Source organism: Jaculus jaculus, chromosome 11 (assembly GCF_020740685.1).
Source record: "Jaculus jaculus isolate mJacJac1 chromosome 11, mJacJac1.mat.Y.cur, whole genome shotgun sequence".
Classification (NCBI taxonomy): Eukaryota; Metazoa; Chordata; class Mammalia; order Rodentia; family Dipodidae; genus Jaculus; species Jaculus jaculus.
In genome coordinates, this window is record NC_059112.1 from 111,073,516 (window position 1) to 111,088,678 (window position 15,163).

The 15,163-nt window shown below is 58.9% G+C and overlaps 2 protein-coding genes across 9 annotated transcripts in view; one reads left to right on the forward strand and one right to left on the reverse strand.

The window, feature by feature from the left end:
- Pkd1 (polycystin 1, transient receptor potential channel interacting) overlaps positions 1–7,448 on the forward strand; it is a 45,183-nt gene extending 37,735 nt beyond the window's left edge. For both annotated transcript variants that reach the window (XM_045161652.1, XM_045161653.1), the window contains exons 33-46: positions 79–263; positions 348–420; positions 2,327–2,445; positions 2,522–2,724; positions 2,793–2,987; positions 3,319–3,458; positions 3,741–3,853; positions 4,065–4,209; positions 4,344–4,469; positions 4,647–4,821; positions 5,074–5,364; positions 5,442–5,576; positions 5,651–5,953; positions 6,048–7,448. In XM_045161652.1, the coding sequence (XP_045017587.1) occupies positions 79–263; positions 348–420; positions 2,327–2,445; positions 2,522–2,724; positions 2,793–2,987; positions 3,319–3,458; positions 3,741–3,853; positions 4,065–4,209; positions 4,344–4,469; positions 4,647–4,821; positions 5,074–5,364; positions 5,442–5,576; positions 5,651–5,953; positions 6,048–6,527 (2,683 nt within the window). In that variant the 3' untranslated portion in view covers positions 6,528–7,448. The remainder of the gene's footprint in view (positions 1–78; positions 264–347; positions 421–2,326; positions 2,446–2,521; positions 2,725–2,792; positions 2,988–3,318; positions 3,459–3,740; positions 3,854–4,064; positions 4,210–4,343; positions 4,470–4,646; positions 4,822–5,073; positions 5,365–5,441; positions 5,577–5,650; positions 5,954–6,047) is intronic.
- Positions 7,438–15,163, reverse strand: part of Tsc2 (TSC complex subunit 2) — a 45,866-nt gene continuing 38,140 nt past the window's right edge. For 6 of the 7 annotated variants that reach the window (XM_045161659.1, XM_045161658.1, XM_045161656.1 and 3 more), the window contains 13 exons: positions 14,983–15,095; positions 14,343–14,555; positions 13,355–13,558; positions 11,429–11,559; positions 10,604–11,094; positions 10,366–10,441; positions 10,132–10,218; positions 9,329–9,515; positions 9,013–9,152; positions 8,200–8,278; positions 8,041–8,132; positions 7,862–7,960; positions 7,438–7,752 (listed from right to left, as the gene is read on the reverse strand). In XM_045161659.1, the coding sequence (XP_045017594.1) occupies positions 7,594–7,752; positions 7,862–7,960; positions 8,041–8,132; positions 8,200–8,278; positions 9,013–9,152; positions 9,329–9,515; positions 10,132–10,218; positions 10,366–10,441; positions 10,604–11,094; positions 11,429–11,559; positions 13,355–13,558; positions 14,343–14,555; positions 14,983–15,095 (2,071 nt within the window). In that variant the 3' untranslated portion in view covers positions 7,438–7,593. Of the gene's footprint in view, positions 7,753–7,861; positions 7,961–8,040; positions 8,133–8,199; positions 8,279–9,012; positions 9,153–9,328; positions 9,516–10,131; positions 10,219–10,365; positions 10,442–10,603; positions 11,095–11,428; positions 11,560–12,618; positions 12,688–13,354; positions 13,559–14,342; positions 14,556–14,982; positions 15,096–15,163 lie in introns of all 7 variants that reach the window. The other variant, XM_045161660.1, reaches the window with a different exon arrangement.

Below are 15,163 nucleotides of genomic sequence, written 5' to 3' on the forward strand. Positions count from 1 at the left end.
ACTTGCGCACAAAGCTTCCTTGCCTGTATTGACTAGGTTTGTGTCAGGCTCATGTAATAATGCCCATGTCGCCCACAGCCTGGGGTGCTGGCCATCCAGTGATGGCACACTCAGCTGGCCAGACCTGCTCAGTGACCCATCCATTGTGGGTACCACCCTGCAACAGCTGGCACGGGGTCAGCCTGGCTGCATGCTGGGACCAGAAGAGGATGGCCTCTCTCTGGTCAGCATCTCTTCTCCCACCAAATACTTGTCAGCATCAGGTAAGCCAGGGTGGGAGTGGGAGAGGCTCCCAAGTGCCCAGAGAGCCCAAGGAGTGAAGCTCCGACGCATCCTACTCTCCTTAGATGAAGACCTGATCCGACAGGTCCTGGCTCCCACGCGGGACGCCCACCTAGAAACGGACCTACTCACCAACCTGTGAGTGTTGGGCTGGGGGGGGTTCAGAGCATCTGGGGTGGTGGGGCCCAACCCAGGGGGGGTCGCGGGGAAGGATGAGGTTCTTCCTGCCAGCCATGTCTCCAGTACTGAACCATGCCTATGTTGCTTGGGCATTCCGAGCCGCTGGGTCCTCATCTGTGAAGGGGAACACGGGCTCCCCAAATCCTCTCCCTACCCTTTAAGGAGGCAGCAGTGCTGTGGGGCATTTGAAGAATGAACAGGCAACCAATGAGTGTGTGCCCGTCAGGGACTTGGTCTAAAAAAGGGTTTGAGTTTTGGGCTTCAAAACTATGAGACATTGTGGGCAGGTGTAAGTAGCTCATTGATTCTTAGTTTGAAATCATTTTGATTATTTGGATGTCTAGTTTTTTCCCAGTTCAATGAAAGATTTCTTATCTCTGTTTCAATGTACACATTTTTATTTCCTTTAATTCAAAATTTCAAGTAACAAGAAATTACTAAGGTATGAACCATCTCAAAATACAAAAGGCAGAAAGTTTCTCAAGATCATTTCTATGGCAGAAAGGTTAATGTGAAGTACTGGGGCAGAGCTGCCACGTTGCCCCCCCAAGGCTCTCCACACTGGCACAGACTCAGACTCAGCCCCCCAGCAGTGTGCCTGCCCCATTCCTCTAGCTGACCAGGACAGCAGTCTTGGGCTCTTTTTGTTTCTGTTTTTCAAGGTATAGGTCTTCCCAACCCAGGCTGACCCAAAATTCACTTTGTAGTCTCAGGCTGGCCTCAAAGTCACAGTGATCCTCCTACCATGGCCTTCCTCATGCTGGCATTAAAGGCGTGCCCCACCATGCCCGGTTTGGGCTCCTTGACTCTCTTCCTGGCGCCAGTCCTTTTGTGAGCCCTCGGCAAGTGCTCTCAGCTTCCTTCCTAACGCGGGCTGGGTGCTCGCTGCTGGTCCCCTCGTCACACACCCACGGCTGCCTGGGCCACCTCGGCTGCTCTGCGAGCCCTCTGCTCTGTGCCTCCCCGGCAGCTGGTTCTGTCCTTTCTCCTGGCACCTCTGCTTGTCACTGAGCAGGGTTAGCTGGGACTCCATGCTTAAGAGCAGGTGCACTCACCTGGTCTGTTTAGTGTGTCCTCCAGGAGTAAGTGTGCTGTCAGAACAAGGCAGACGTCGCAGTATCTCAGTTACTCTGGGAGGAGATGGCAGAGGGGCGTGCTACCAGGGGCAGTGTCCTGAGGGCCACCCTGAAGGTGGCCTTCCACACCGGAGCAGCAGTGGACCACCCAGTGCAGAGCTCAGCCCAGACCCTACCGCTCCTACCCTCAGCGCTGCCCCCTGACCTCCCCCCCGCTTCCCCGTACACCTTTGAGGAATGTGAGGACTTTGCTCAAGTGTGGTTTGAGCCAAGCCTGCCCCCACCTGGTGCAGATACAGCAAGGTCGTGCAGTGTGTACCAGTGAGAGTGTATTTGCACACATGCACATATGCTGCCCTCTCTTGGGGCTCTTTGGGGGTTTGAAAGACACATACACTCTTCCTGGTGTAAGGCTAATTTGAAGCCATGGCCATACTGGCTTCGTAGTGTCCATTCTGCAGGGCAGAGCTTGGGGAGTGGGGCTGCAAAATTCTGTGTGACAGGCGTGAGGAGGTCTTAGGAGGCTGCTTGTGCCGAGAGGCAAGAGAGCCTCTGAGGTATGGCAGGACCGGATCCACCAGGCGAGAGCTGACAGGTCAGGTGCTGGGCAGTAAGTAGGAAGCTAGGGATGGAGTGTGACCATGGTGTGATGAGCACCCGCATCATACCTGCCTGGTTCAGGGCACCAAGATATTGGACGAACTGCCCCCAGATGGGTGCCAGCCCAGTGCCACTGTCTCTTCTTTCTGGGAGGAGGCACAGAACTCATAGCCCTGCCATGTGCACAGGTCTGGTGCTCCTGGAATGAAGACAGAGACGCTAAAGCTGCAGAGGCTGGGGGAGAAGGGGCCACCCAGCCCTGGCCTGACCTGGCAACAGTCCCCGGTGACAAGGCTCTCAAGGACAGGTGGGCCTACAGATCAAGACCCCCCTCCCAGGCTTTCCTTTGCCCACCAGCCATACAGCTGTCTGTGTGTCCCCAGGACTGGCGGAGGGTCTTCGGAAGCGACTGCTGCCTACCTGGTGTTCCCCCCTGGCCCATGGGCTCAGCCTGTGCCTAGTAGCGGTAGCCATGGGGGTCTCAGGGTGGGTTGGTGCCAGCTTCCCCCCAAATGTGAGCATCATGTGGCTCCTCTCCAGCTGCTCCAGCTTCCTGGCCTCATTTCTTGGCTGGGAGCCCCTTAAGGTGAGTGGGCTCTGGGGGTGGGGTCTGTCAGTCTTGTGCTTGCCAGCTGATACCACTTACCACCCCAGGTCCTGTTGGAAGCACTCTACTTCTCACTGGTGGCCAAGCGGCTGCACCCTGATGAAGACGACACCCTGGTAGAGAGCCCAGCTGTGACCCCTGTGAGCGAGCGCGTGCCTCGTGTGCGGCCCCCGCATGGCTTTGCCCTCTTCCTGGCGAAAGAGGAAGCCCGCAAGGTCAAGAGGCTACATGGCATGCTGAAGGTAAGGCCAAGCTGTCTACACGCACCCACTCCGCCCCCCACGTCCTTCCCTTCCTGACCACAGAAGGCCTTCCGTGTCCATTCAGGAGTCTGTGGCCCCTGCCTTCCAGCCGCCTTATACCTCCACCCCCACCTGTGCTGCCCTGGGTCGGGGCGGGGCCTGGCTACAACCGCCTTAGTTCTCAGTGCTGTGTGTCTGCCCCAGAGCAATGCCGGCTGTGGGTCTGTGCTGCTGTTCCTTGGTGTCAGCACACTGGCCAGGAACAGCAGTGAACCCTGCACTGGCACTGTGGGCTGCAGTCATCTGCCACAGCATCCACCCCTGTCCCCAGAGTCTCTTGGTGTACATGCTTCTCCTCCTGGTGACGCTGCTGGCCAACTATGGGGATGACACATGTCATGGCCACGCCTATCGCTTGCAGAGTGCCATCAAGCAGGAGCTGGATAGCCAGGCTTTTCTGGCCATCACTCGGTAGGTGACAGTCTAGGACACACACATACACATCTGTGTATTGGGCCAGGCTAGCACCGATGGTCTTTGGTCCAGTCCAGCCCTGCCTCTAGGGGACATTTGGTTCTTAAGACTAGAGCCTGGGGTAGAGGTTGGAGCTGTTTGGTGCTCTGCGGTGCATAGCTCAGTGTCAGGACAGCCTTACGTCCTCCAGGCAGGAGACGTGGACTTGTCCCCTCCGGTGGCAGCAGTGCTTCCTGGGCCCTGACAGTCTTAACCCCAGTAACTGTCTGCTGCTGGCAGGTCTGATGAGTTCTGGCCATGGATGGCCCACGTGCTGCTGCCCTATGTCCATGGGAACCAGTCCAGCCCCGAGCTGGGGCCCCCACGGCTGCGGCAGGTGCGGCTGCAGGAAGGTGAGCTGGGGAGGGCCCTGCGTGTCAGCCTGCTCCTGTCACAGCGACCCGCAGCTGAGCTCCGCTTCAGCTCTGCTGCCCGTGGAGTGACCTTTGCCCTCTTCCTGCCTGTTTGCTTTCTGTAACAGATAATGATGTGTGTTTTAAGGCTGCTGGGAGAATTTGGGAAGGTCACAGCTTTGTAGTCATGCCTTGGCCCTCTGCTTTCTAGGACTCTGCTCAGACCCTGCCAGCTCTGCAGCGCACACGTGCTCAGCCACGGGAGGCTTCAGCACCAGCGACTATGGAATTGGCTGGCAGAGTACAACCAACAATGGCTCTGAGACATGGGCCTACTCTGCACCTGACCTGCTGGGGTGAGCAGAATGCAGGCCCTGGCCTCCACCTGGGTGAGGGGAAGTGCTCCAGTGGAGCTCCTAGCTCCCTTGAGGGCATGCCGCTCAGGTGTCGCCTGGGCCGGGGAGGCTCCAACACCGCCCTGTCTCCACAGTGCGTGGTATTGGGGCTACTGTGCTATGTATGACAGTGGTGGCTACGTGCAGGAGCTGGGCCTAAGCCTGGAGGAGAGCCGCGCACGGCTGGGCTTTCTGAAGCTACATAACTGGCTGGACAGCAGGTAGGTGCTGGCTGGTAGGCAGCACGCGGGCAGATGCTCCCTGAGCAGGCCTCTGCCAGCCAGCTGTGCTGCCACCGTGGCCACCGGCTCACTGTTTCTGGCAAATGTGACTCGTCCTGCCCCACATCATTTTGCCCTTCTGCCGACATGGCCCCCACTAACCTGCCCTGTGTGCAGGAGCCGCGCGGTGTTCGTGGAGCTCACGCGCTACAGCCCTGCTGTGGGGCTGCACGCAGCTGTGACGCTGCGCCTGGAGTTCCCTGCTGCTGGCCACGCGCTGGCCGCCCTCAGCATCCGCCCGTTCACGCTGCGGAGACTCAGCACAGGCCTTTCCCTGCAGCTGCTCACCTCGGTATGGTCCACCCTCCTTGGTTGTTGGTTTTCCGAGGTAGGGTCTCGCTTTAGCCCAGGCTGACCTGGAACTCACTAGTCTCAGTGATCCTCCTACCCGTCTCTCGAGTACCGGGATCAAAGGCGTGCGTCACCACACCCAGCTTGCTCTACCCGCTTGAACACTAGTCCTCAGCGTGGCCACGTCCCACAAAGACCTAGACCACCCCCAGTACCCTGCCCATCCCTGACCCCCTCGCGTTGCCCTCCACAGGCATGCCTGCTGCTGTTTGCCTTGTACTTCACTGTGGCTGAGGTGCGTGCCTGGCGCAGGGAAGGATGCGTGTGCACAGCGTGGCGTGGTGCTTGGGCACAGTGGCTGCTGGTGGTGCTGATGGCGGCCACCGGGCTTGTGCGCCTGGCCCAGCTGTTTGCCGCGGAGCGCCAGTGGACTCAATTTGTGCGCGGCCGGCCGCGCCGCTTCACCAGCCTCGACCAGGTGGCTCAGCTGAGCGCTGTGGCCCAGGGCCTGGCCGCCTCACTCCTGTTCCTGCTCTTGGTCAAGGTGAGGGCTTCTGGGAGGCTGCAGGGCTGGGCCAGACACTATGGCCAAGCACAGGCTGACCATCTGCCTGTCCGCAGGCTGCCCAGCAGCTACGGTTCGTGCGCCAGTGGTCTGTTTTTGGGAAGACACTACGCCGAGCCCTGCCAGAACTCATGGGAGCCACCCTGGGCCTGGTGGTGCTTGGTGTAGCTTACACTCAGCTGGCTGTTCTAGTAGGTGACTCGCCTGGGGTGGATTGGGGAGGGTTTCGGCTTGGGCATGCCTTTACCTATCCAATTCCTTTCAGCTCATCTCCTCGGGTGCCGACTCTCTTCACAACGTGCTCCACGCCTTCCTGGTGTTGTGTCCTGGGGACAAGGTCCCCACCCTGTGCCCTGAGTCTTGGTACCTGTCCCCTCTGCTGTGTGTGGGACTCTGGGCTCTGCGGATATGGGGTGCCCTGAGGCTGGGGGCTGTCCTCCTGCGTTGGCGTTATCACGCCCTGCGTGGGGAGCTCTACCGCCCAGCCTGGGAACCCCAAGACTACGAGATGGTGGAGCTGTTCTTGCGAAGGTTGCGCCTCTGGATGGGCTTCAGCAAAGTCAAAGAGGTGGGTACGGCCCAGTGGGGGGGAGAGGGACGCACCCTGGGCCCAGCAAGCCCAGGGTGCAGCCGGACTGACCGAGCCCCTGTGCCGCCCCCAGTTCCGCCATAAAGTCCGCTTTGAAGGCATGGAGCCGCTGCCCTCCCGCTCATCCAGGGGCTCCAAGTCCTCGCCGGCTGCACCTCCGCCCAGTGCCGGCTCCGATGGCTCACACCTCTCCACCTCATCCAACCAGCTGGGTGGGCTGAGTGTAGGCCTGGGCCGCCCGGTGCCCAGGGGGCGGGGGCTGGCGGAGCCGGAGCCCTCCCGGCTCCACGCTGCGTTTGAGGCCCTGCTCACCCAGTGTGACCGCCTCAACCAGGCCACGGAGGACGTCTACCAGCTAGAGCAGCAGCTCCAGAGCTTTCGAGGCCATGGGCACAGCAAGACTCCCTCCTTGCCTCCTCTTAGTTGCTCCTCAGGCCCTCGGCCAGCCCTGCCCAACCGCCTTGCTCGGGCCAGTCGGGGGATGGATCCAGCCACAGGCCCCAGCAAAGCACCCCTGTGGCCTAAAAACAAGGTCCACCCCAGCAGCACTTAGCACCGGTGACCTGGCCATGCTCTCTCCTCAGAGCCAGAGTAAACACCGCTCAGTATTACCTTCTGCCGCCTTCCAGGTTGGGCCAGGCAGAATGGCTGCACACACATTCCAGGGCACAGGCAGTGTGGCCCTGTCTGCCTGCCTATAGGCTTTAGCACTTTAAATAGGCTGTGTGGCCAGCCAGGACCCAGGGTCCCCTCCCCACGGGAGGACACAGCAGTATTGGACCGAGCGAGTACCCAGCCTCTGAGACGCTAATTTATTTCCCAAGTCCTCAGGTACAGTGGGCTGTGCCCAGCCCTGCTCCTGGGCAGCCATCTTCCCTTGCTAAGGACCCAAGCTCCAGAGAGAGCTGAGCTGTACTCCCACCACCCACCCCTAAGTTATTGCCTCTCCTGTTGTCCTCAGAGCACTCGCCTCTAGCCGCCGTCCCCTTTTATGTGCGTCAGTAATTTATACAGGGTTAAAATGTATATATTTTTGTATGTCACTTTTTTCAATTAGGGCTGAAGCTGGGGGCCCTGTGCCCATTATGACCCAGGGTTGGGGAGGCGGGGAGGCTGTGGCCATTTATTGGATCCGAGTCTGGTTTTAGGCAAGTGCTGGATAGTATTTGGGCCACTGTGGCCTTTTTCCTCCCTTGACTGGAATCAGGTAGCACCCAGGCCTGCTGGTGTCAGGTCTGGGCAAGGGCAGGACTAGTGTGGGGCAAAGGATGCCAAGTTAGAGGACAAAACCCCTCCTGGGGGCTGGCCCCTGTGGCAGGGGAGGGTGTGTGTGTGTGTATGTGACGGCATGTGTGCGATGTGTGATGGTGCCTGCCTACTTCTGCATTGTCTCTGCGGGCTTGGCTGTAGCTCAACCCCGACCCTGCCCCAACCCCAAACAGACAAAGTCAATAAAGCAGCTGTCTGACTGCTACCTGTGCTTCTCTCGGGGTGTCACAGGCTGGGTGGACGTGGCCACAGTTTATTTACATAGAATACATACAGTTCCGTGTCCTAGGAGACAGAGGGGCAGCCATCCAGCTCTGGGCATCTGCTTGACACCTGAAGAACTGGGGGCCTCACACAAACTCTGTAAAATCGTCCACTGATGAGATGAGGCGCTTCCGTTGGCCTGCCTCGTAGCTGGGGGCGGGCTCGGCAGGGGCCGGGGCTTTGGTGTGGGCTGGAGGGTGCATCACAGGCAGGCTGGGGTTAGAGTAGTGTGCCTCTTCACGGATCTGTAGGGAAAGGACACTGAGCCCAGAAGGGGCACAATACACTCTACCCAAGCTAGCTCTTGCCTTCACCCTGGTCAGCATCACAGGTGAGGAAACCCAGGCTTCCTACCCGGTTGCGGAGACGCTTGATGTGGCGGAGACGTGCGATCCACTTGGAGGGGTAGATGTCAGTGGGGTTGGAGCGGCTGTGGTGCACCTGTGAAGCCATCTGGGAACCCCAGGGAAGAATGATGAGCCCCCATCCACAGCCCCTTCGTACCCAGGATGCAGCCCTGCTCCCACACTCACATTTGCGTGAAGGGCCATCTGGCGGGCCACAAAGGGCAGGTTGCGGTCAGACACGATCTTGGCCACACTGGTGTCCACAAGGCCCTCCATGTCTGGGGGGAAAGAGAGTTCACTCCCGAGTTCGGGCCCAGCTGCCACCCTGCCCAGCCGGGGCCTCACCTTTTCTGCACTGCAGCGTGAGCAGGTTGCACTCGTAGTCCAGCGGCGTGACGATCACATGGACGAAGTTGAACTGGCCCTGTCCACGCGACAGAAAGGTCATTTTGCCACAACACAAGCACATGCAGGGCCACTCTGACCTCAAGAGGCTTGTCTCACTGGGCATCCTTTTCAACTTCTTCCCTCTCCCTTGCATGCTGCACTGCTCTGAAAGTGCCCATTGGCACATACTACATAGTCACCCACCCATGGGATGCAGAGCTGGCTCCCACACTGGCCACTCCAAGGCCCTGTCCTTTGTGTGACCCTGGCCTTACAGGCCCTCCCATCTCAGCAAGGAGCCACACTGTCCCTTCTGCTCATGTCTCCTTGGTGGCTGTACAATTAGCCGCCCTGAATAGTCCTGCTAGCTCCTCACGGGCACCTCTGTCCTCTCCCGTTTCCTGCTCTGTGGCTCTGGGCTTCTGCTGCAGCCTGAGCACTCTGCAAGCCGCCCTTCAGCTCTCCAGCACACTGATGCCTGCAGGTGGCAGTGCTGACCCCGGGCTGGGCATGGTAAATACTTCATGTGGGGTTGAGGCCCCCAGAGCCTTAAGCAAACACGAAGCACCAGCGCTAGCAAGGATAACAGCTCATCTGACAGATAACAGGCTTGGAGAGGTGCAGACCTGTGCCCATGTCACTGAGGGCCTGTCCTAGTGCATGAGGCTCCCAGGGTGCTCAAGACCAAATACACCAGCAGACGTGGTCAGGGGTGGAGGTGGCAGAACTCAGGCACTGCCTGGGTGTTCAGAGCACCGGGGCCCCACTCACCTTGATGGTGCCCAGCTTGAATTCCTCACCAGAATCATTGTACACGATGGAAACAAAGTCATTGCCCAGGTGCCGCTTCTTATCACAGCGGTGCTTGTCTCCATCCTTGGTGGGCATCAAAGTGGCAATGTGGAAGACAGCTGTGGGGTGGAGGAGGCTGGGATGGGCTTTGGGGTCCCAGGTTGAGTCCTCTGCCTCCCACCAGGCTCCCTGTGGTTTCTCCAGCAGCTCTGTTCCCCTCCCAGAGCAGAGGGCTTTGGGAACAGCACCACCACCCAGCCCAGAGCTGGTATGCCCCAGAGACCATGCTGTGCACCTTGCATGATGTCATCGTGCCAGCAGTAGGTAAACTGGCCATCCTCGCCACACACATCCAGGCCACCCAGGTACACCTTGTCAGGTTGGCAATCCTTGAGTTCGATGAGCCGGCCCAGGCCTGTCAAGAACTCGGTGTATCTGTACGAGCCATGCTCGTTGGACAGGATGGCCAGCTCACTGCTGCTCTGTGGAAACAGTGGAGGAGCCAAGTGGCACAAGCCCAGCTGTCAAGTGCCTAGTGGACTTGCCACTGACGGAGGGCTAGGATGGGCCTGTTAGTGCTCCCCACTCAGTAGTGCGTGCTGGCAGTGGCCCAGCCCAGACACCTTGGTGTCACCTGGGCTCCCTCCCACCTTTGTCCCACCCCCACACGCAGCCAGTTTGGTCTCCAACACACCCCAGAACCCTAGCAATGTTCAACAACCCAACTTGCTCCTCTTGTGTACAGTCACCACCTGACCACCAAAGCATCACAGCCAGAGGGAAGCATTCAAATGCGGGTGTATCATGGTGACTGCGTAGTTCAGAACTGTTCAGAAGAAAAGCGGACTGTGTCCTACTATTAACTGAGCATCCCGAAATGGCCCCTCCTGCCACTTTGTTTCCTATGTGCATCCCAAGTCTGCACTCTGCTCCTGCATTCACGTACCCCGCACTGCCTGTATGTCAGTCTGTCATCTCATGGCTGTGTCCCTGGCTTCTGATGCTCCAGAACACTAGACACATTGAACCCTCAGGAGGAAAGGGCCCAGACCCACCACACTGCCTCAGAGAGCCGGCCCTGGAGCCTTGCAGCCTCACCTGGCCTTCTCCCACATACAGGACAGCGATCTTGTGTGTGTCATACGAAGGAATCTGGTCAAGGAGCTGCACCGACCGCTCAAAGGACTGCAGATACAGCCTATGTGAGCCTAGGGCAGAGGCACCTGCCACCAACCCAATCAGCCCATTGGCTAGTCCTCAGTGGGACTCTTCCAACCTGAGCTCGGACCACCATTACCCCAGCCCCCAGCATGGGAGGGAAGGCAGGCCTACCTCATTGGGCAACAGGATGGGCTTGTTGGACTCATCACCAAAAAAGGGCGAATGGTACAGCTGCAGGAAAACAAAGCTGCAGAGGGAGTGATGGTGAGGTCAGGGCCAGGAAACAGGCCCCACCTGCAGAGACAGTGGCAGTGCCTGGGCTCACAGCCAAGGACCTGCCCTCCTTGTGGCTCCTATCCACCACAAGACACCAGGAGCCACCAAGAGGAATCCGGGGGTTGCTGCCCACCTGGGGTTGATGCCTGGCACTTTCTCAGCACTGGAAGCTGCGGCTCTGCTCTTGAAGGCGTCCCTCTCTACCCTCTTGCCCCGACGTGATGGGGCTGAATCAGAGATGGTGTAGCCTCGGGGCCGGAGGCCGCTGGGCGAGCGGGGGGAGCTGGATGGCAGCAGACTTTCAGGTTGAGCAGGGTCCTGGCTCTCTTCTCCTGGGGCTGACCAGGAAGCCCCTTCCCCATCCAAGATCCCTGACTGGGACCGGGCCTTGGACTCAGGACTCAAACGACCAATGTCAGCCTTGTCCCCGAGGTCCCCAAGGATGTCCTGCAGGGTCTGCAGCTCAGGAGAGGAACTAGACTTGCTCAGGGGTTGTGAAGGCTGGAAGGAGAGGTCCACTGCAGGCCGAGCCCCCTCGGAGACAGCCCGCTCAATGGGGACGCCTCCAGCTGCCAACTCCTCCATGTGGGATGGCTTTTCTTCCTGGCTGGGTGCTGAGGATGACTGCAAAGACCATGGGGGGGGGGGCGCATCAGGAGCCATTCACGCCCCGGTTCTCCTGCGCCCTGTCTAGTCCTCTGGCTGTGGTTTCTACCTTCCTTGGCCCATGCTGAGTAGAGATGTCAAGAGCCCCACAGACTGAAGAAGTCCTAAAATAAAGACCACCCCAATAGTCTAAGCAGGAGGGACAAACAGAAAAGAACTGGTCACTTCTTAGTAAAGAAGGTGGGGTTAAGCCTTGTCAAATTCACAGGGCAAGCAAATTCAGAGCCAGGAGGCCTGAGGCAGAAGCTGCACCCACGCCCTACATACACTCACTGGCTCCCATGGTACTCACCCTGCTGAAAGCATCAGGACGCTGGTAGCGCCTGTCCGTACCTAGCGCTGCCTCAAAGTCCTCCAGTTCGGGTGGGCCTGCTGGCACGTGAGCCTCACCTGGACTTCCCTCCTCAAGAACCACAGCCGAGTCTGGAAGGACACAAACAAGGCTGCTGGGCTGGGCCAGGCGCTCTCATGTCCTCAGAGCAGCAGCTTCTCCCTGCTGGAGGGGCAATGGCCTGCAGAGCACCCCACCCTCTGCCTGCCACTTCCAGCGGAGCAGGCTGGGGGCGAACACTTGAGGGCTAGGGGAGCCCTTGCTTAGTGCTCCTGCAGGTTGGCAGCCAGTAGTTCTGCCTACCCTGAGTTCACCAGATGCCACCACAGCACTTCCAGCAAGGCAGGTGAAGGCAGAGTAAGGAAACCCACTAGAGAAGGCTCCTGACTTGGGAGGGGCACACCAAGTAAAGAGGCCCAGTTTCTCCAGAACTTTGAACCCAAGGAGGCTAACTTTGGGATGTAGCCATCTGTATGCAAAACTTGCAACCTGCTCTGAGGAAAGAGGCTCGCCTCAAGCTGGGAACTCTAGGGAAAGGATGAGGTCCCCATGCAGCATTTCCCAGGCCAATACTGGAGCAGGCTGGGTAAGAAGCAACTGAGGGTTAGCATGGGCTAGACAGCCTCCCATAGCGCCTGCACACACACTGATGTGCACACTGTCCTCCCCAACTGCCTTCTGCCCACATGGGGAAACCCATGGGGCGGGTAGCCAGCCAGCCAGGGGCCTATCAGCAGGGCCCCAAGACAGCTGTGGTGAAAGGCAGGAGTGAGGCAACCTGTGTTCACAACGTCAAACAGACTACTAGATACCAAGAAAAGGCCTGCTCAACTGAGCCTTAGCGTCAGGCTCAACAGTTGCCACCCACAGGCACCAAGGAGAGCTGGGCTACCCTACCCCCTTAGCTGGAGACCACATACAGCTCAGGAGCAGCGCTCAGCTCAGAAGGGCACAAGTCAAAGGGTTCCCACAGGCAAAGCACAGGTGTCCTGCAGATGTCCTCATGCGAGCCAGGACCCTGCTACCAGAGGGCAATGAGAGGCTCGGCCGGCCATGAGCAGTGACCAGATGAGGAGCGATGAGAACAGCATCTATGGGGCAGAGTGACCCTCTGCACACCACATGGCCTCCTCACAGGGACGCACCAATACCTGCCCAGGAAACGCTCCTGTGCAGCTGTCCTTGGCAGCTGGACTGGTACAGGGAGGAGAAAGAGGCCACTGCAAGGCAACCACGCGAGCAGCCGCGTCAGCGCAAGGCCGACACTGCACAAGGCCGAGCAGAGAGGATGGGCACAGCCCCGGGCCTGGAGAGGAGAGAGGGCAGGGCCAGCGGCGGCCAGGGCCGGCACACAGGGCTCCCAGCTCTCCAGACATCACATCACGTGCAGCCTCTGGGAAGTCTGTGCTGGCTGAATGCCCACACTTGGATGTTCTTAGCCTCCAAGTGCCATTTGTGGCCACACATAAGGGCCAAGAATTGGCCTGGGTGAGACTGGTAGGGCATGGGGCTCGCAGGCAGGCACACAGTCTCAGGCATCCCACCCCAGGTCCAGTGGGGATGTGCAGTGACACAGAGTGCCTTCTCCCCCACGCCACAGCCTCCATGGAGGTGTTGGCAAAGGCTCCAGTGAGCTCACCATGACCAGCAGTGCCAACCCCAGCAGCATCTTTGTGGAGGCCAGCAGTTGCTAGTTTCCAAGGAAGGCCTTTTCAGTAGGCCTGAGCCTGCTCCCAAATGTCAGGGCCCAGAATATTGGCATCTCCCCAAGTACCCCCAAAGATAATGTGCAGGAGGTCTCAGAGGAAGGAATCATGCTGCCACCAGACATGGAGTCCAGGGTTCAGTGCTGCCCATGCCCCACACTGAACACTACCACATGCTCACCCGTGTTAGAGCGCGGGAGAGGTGGGGGCTTGGCTGTGCCAGCTACTGGCACTGAAAGTGACTTGTACAGGGCGGTGTCACGGTGCTCCTTGAAGCGCTCGGCGGCCATGAGGGCGTTGGACAGCTCCTGCAGCGGCATGTTGTTGATGTCCGAGGAGAAGGGACTGAGCGGGTTCTCCAGGCTCATCAGCCAGCTGGTGTTCCCTGGCGGTGGACGGTATTCAGGCCTTAGGCCACATATCTCACAGCTGTCCTGTGCTGCCCCCTCCCCCGCCCACATCATGCCAACCAGCCTGCATCCGCTTACATCCTCTGTTGCCCTAGTTCAGCACCTGCACTGAAGCTGGGCAGGGCAGGCTTAGGACACACCTCAGGGAAGAGACTCCCAGGAGAGCCTAGCATGCCAATGCCCTGTAAGCCTCCTTTGTCATTCTCCCACCACTGAGTCTCAGCAACCCCCAGGACTGATCTTGGGCCAGAGCTTTTGCTAAGCCCTTCCTTTTGGCTGAGGTGTCCGTTAATGGACTGTTATTTCTCCCCTAAATTCATATGCTAAGCCCTTATCCCCAAAACCTCAGAATGTCACTGTGGACACAGCAAATGTAATGCAGGGATCAATGTAAAATGAAGTCATGTGGACAGGGCTCTAGTCCAAGCTCACAAATGTCCTCATAAGAGGGGGTGAGGACAGAGATATGACAGCAAGGACATAAGGAGAAGAAAGCTGTCCACAGGCCCGAGAGGGGTCTCTGGAGGAAACCCACCTGTCCCCACCTGGGAGAATAAACATCTGTTGCACAGGCTGCCCTGTTTGGTGCTTCCCCACTACAGGCCTCTGTGGACCCAGCCTCAAGGGGATCGCCCTGCTTGCTGCCCTGGGTCCCACAGACTGGCAAATGATCACATAACTGGCAGGAGGTACGCCGTGGACGTACCAAGGAGGGGCAAGGCCCCTCCTGATGGGGCAGCCTGCCTACCCTCCTAGTACCTGTGGGCCTGCGGACCAGTATCTCAGCCCAGCCCTGGGTCAATAGGGGCACGTAGGCTGCCAGGTTTGTCTTCTCTGACGATGGAAGCTGGACACCAGCAGAGGTTTTCTCAGGCTTTGTAGCTGGTACAGTCTGTGATCCCAGAGAAGCAGGACCACTTGGGGTGTGGGGGGCTGGGCTGTCCAGGGCACCAACTCGAAGTCCATGGCCCCCTGAAGAAAGGAGGTACAACTGGTGACTAACAGCTTCCCAGTACAAAGCCCACAGTGCAAAACTGGCCCCTCTACCCAGGATCTAGCCAGCCAGCAAGCATGGGAGCCATGCCCAGGGAGAGCCTTAGGCTAGGTGCCTGGCCCTCCAAGAGTGGTGACCTCCTAGGCCAAGGACAGCAAAGAGGCCTTGGGCCTGCATGTTGGACCAAGGGTATTCCAGGACCCTCAGCTGCAGACCTCTGCCCCACTGCTGCACCAGGGCACCACACTGGCTCACACACAACCAAGGGTCATAAGCAAGCAAGCTGGTACTGATCCCAGCCAGCAGTGTCTCAGCTCTGAGGCATTCCTGTACAGTGACTGCAGTCTAGAGGCAGCTGAAGCAAGCTGAGGACCTGCCAGGGAAGTAGCTGGGGTGGAGGCTCACCTGACATGGAGCGGACCCGGTCCCGTGCTCCACGGGACACCTGTTGCCCAACCTGGGACTCTAGTTTGGCTGGTGCCTCCTTTGTCTGTCTCACACGTACACCGGGATCAAAGCTGAGGATGGAAGTGCCCACATACAGCATCAACAAGGCCCCAGGGTCTCCAGGTCAGCAGTGTGCACA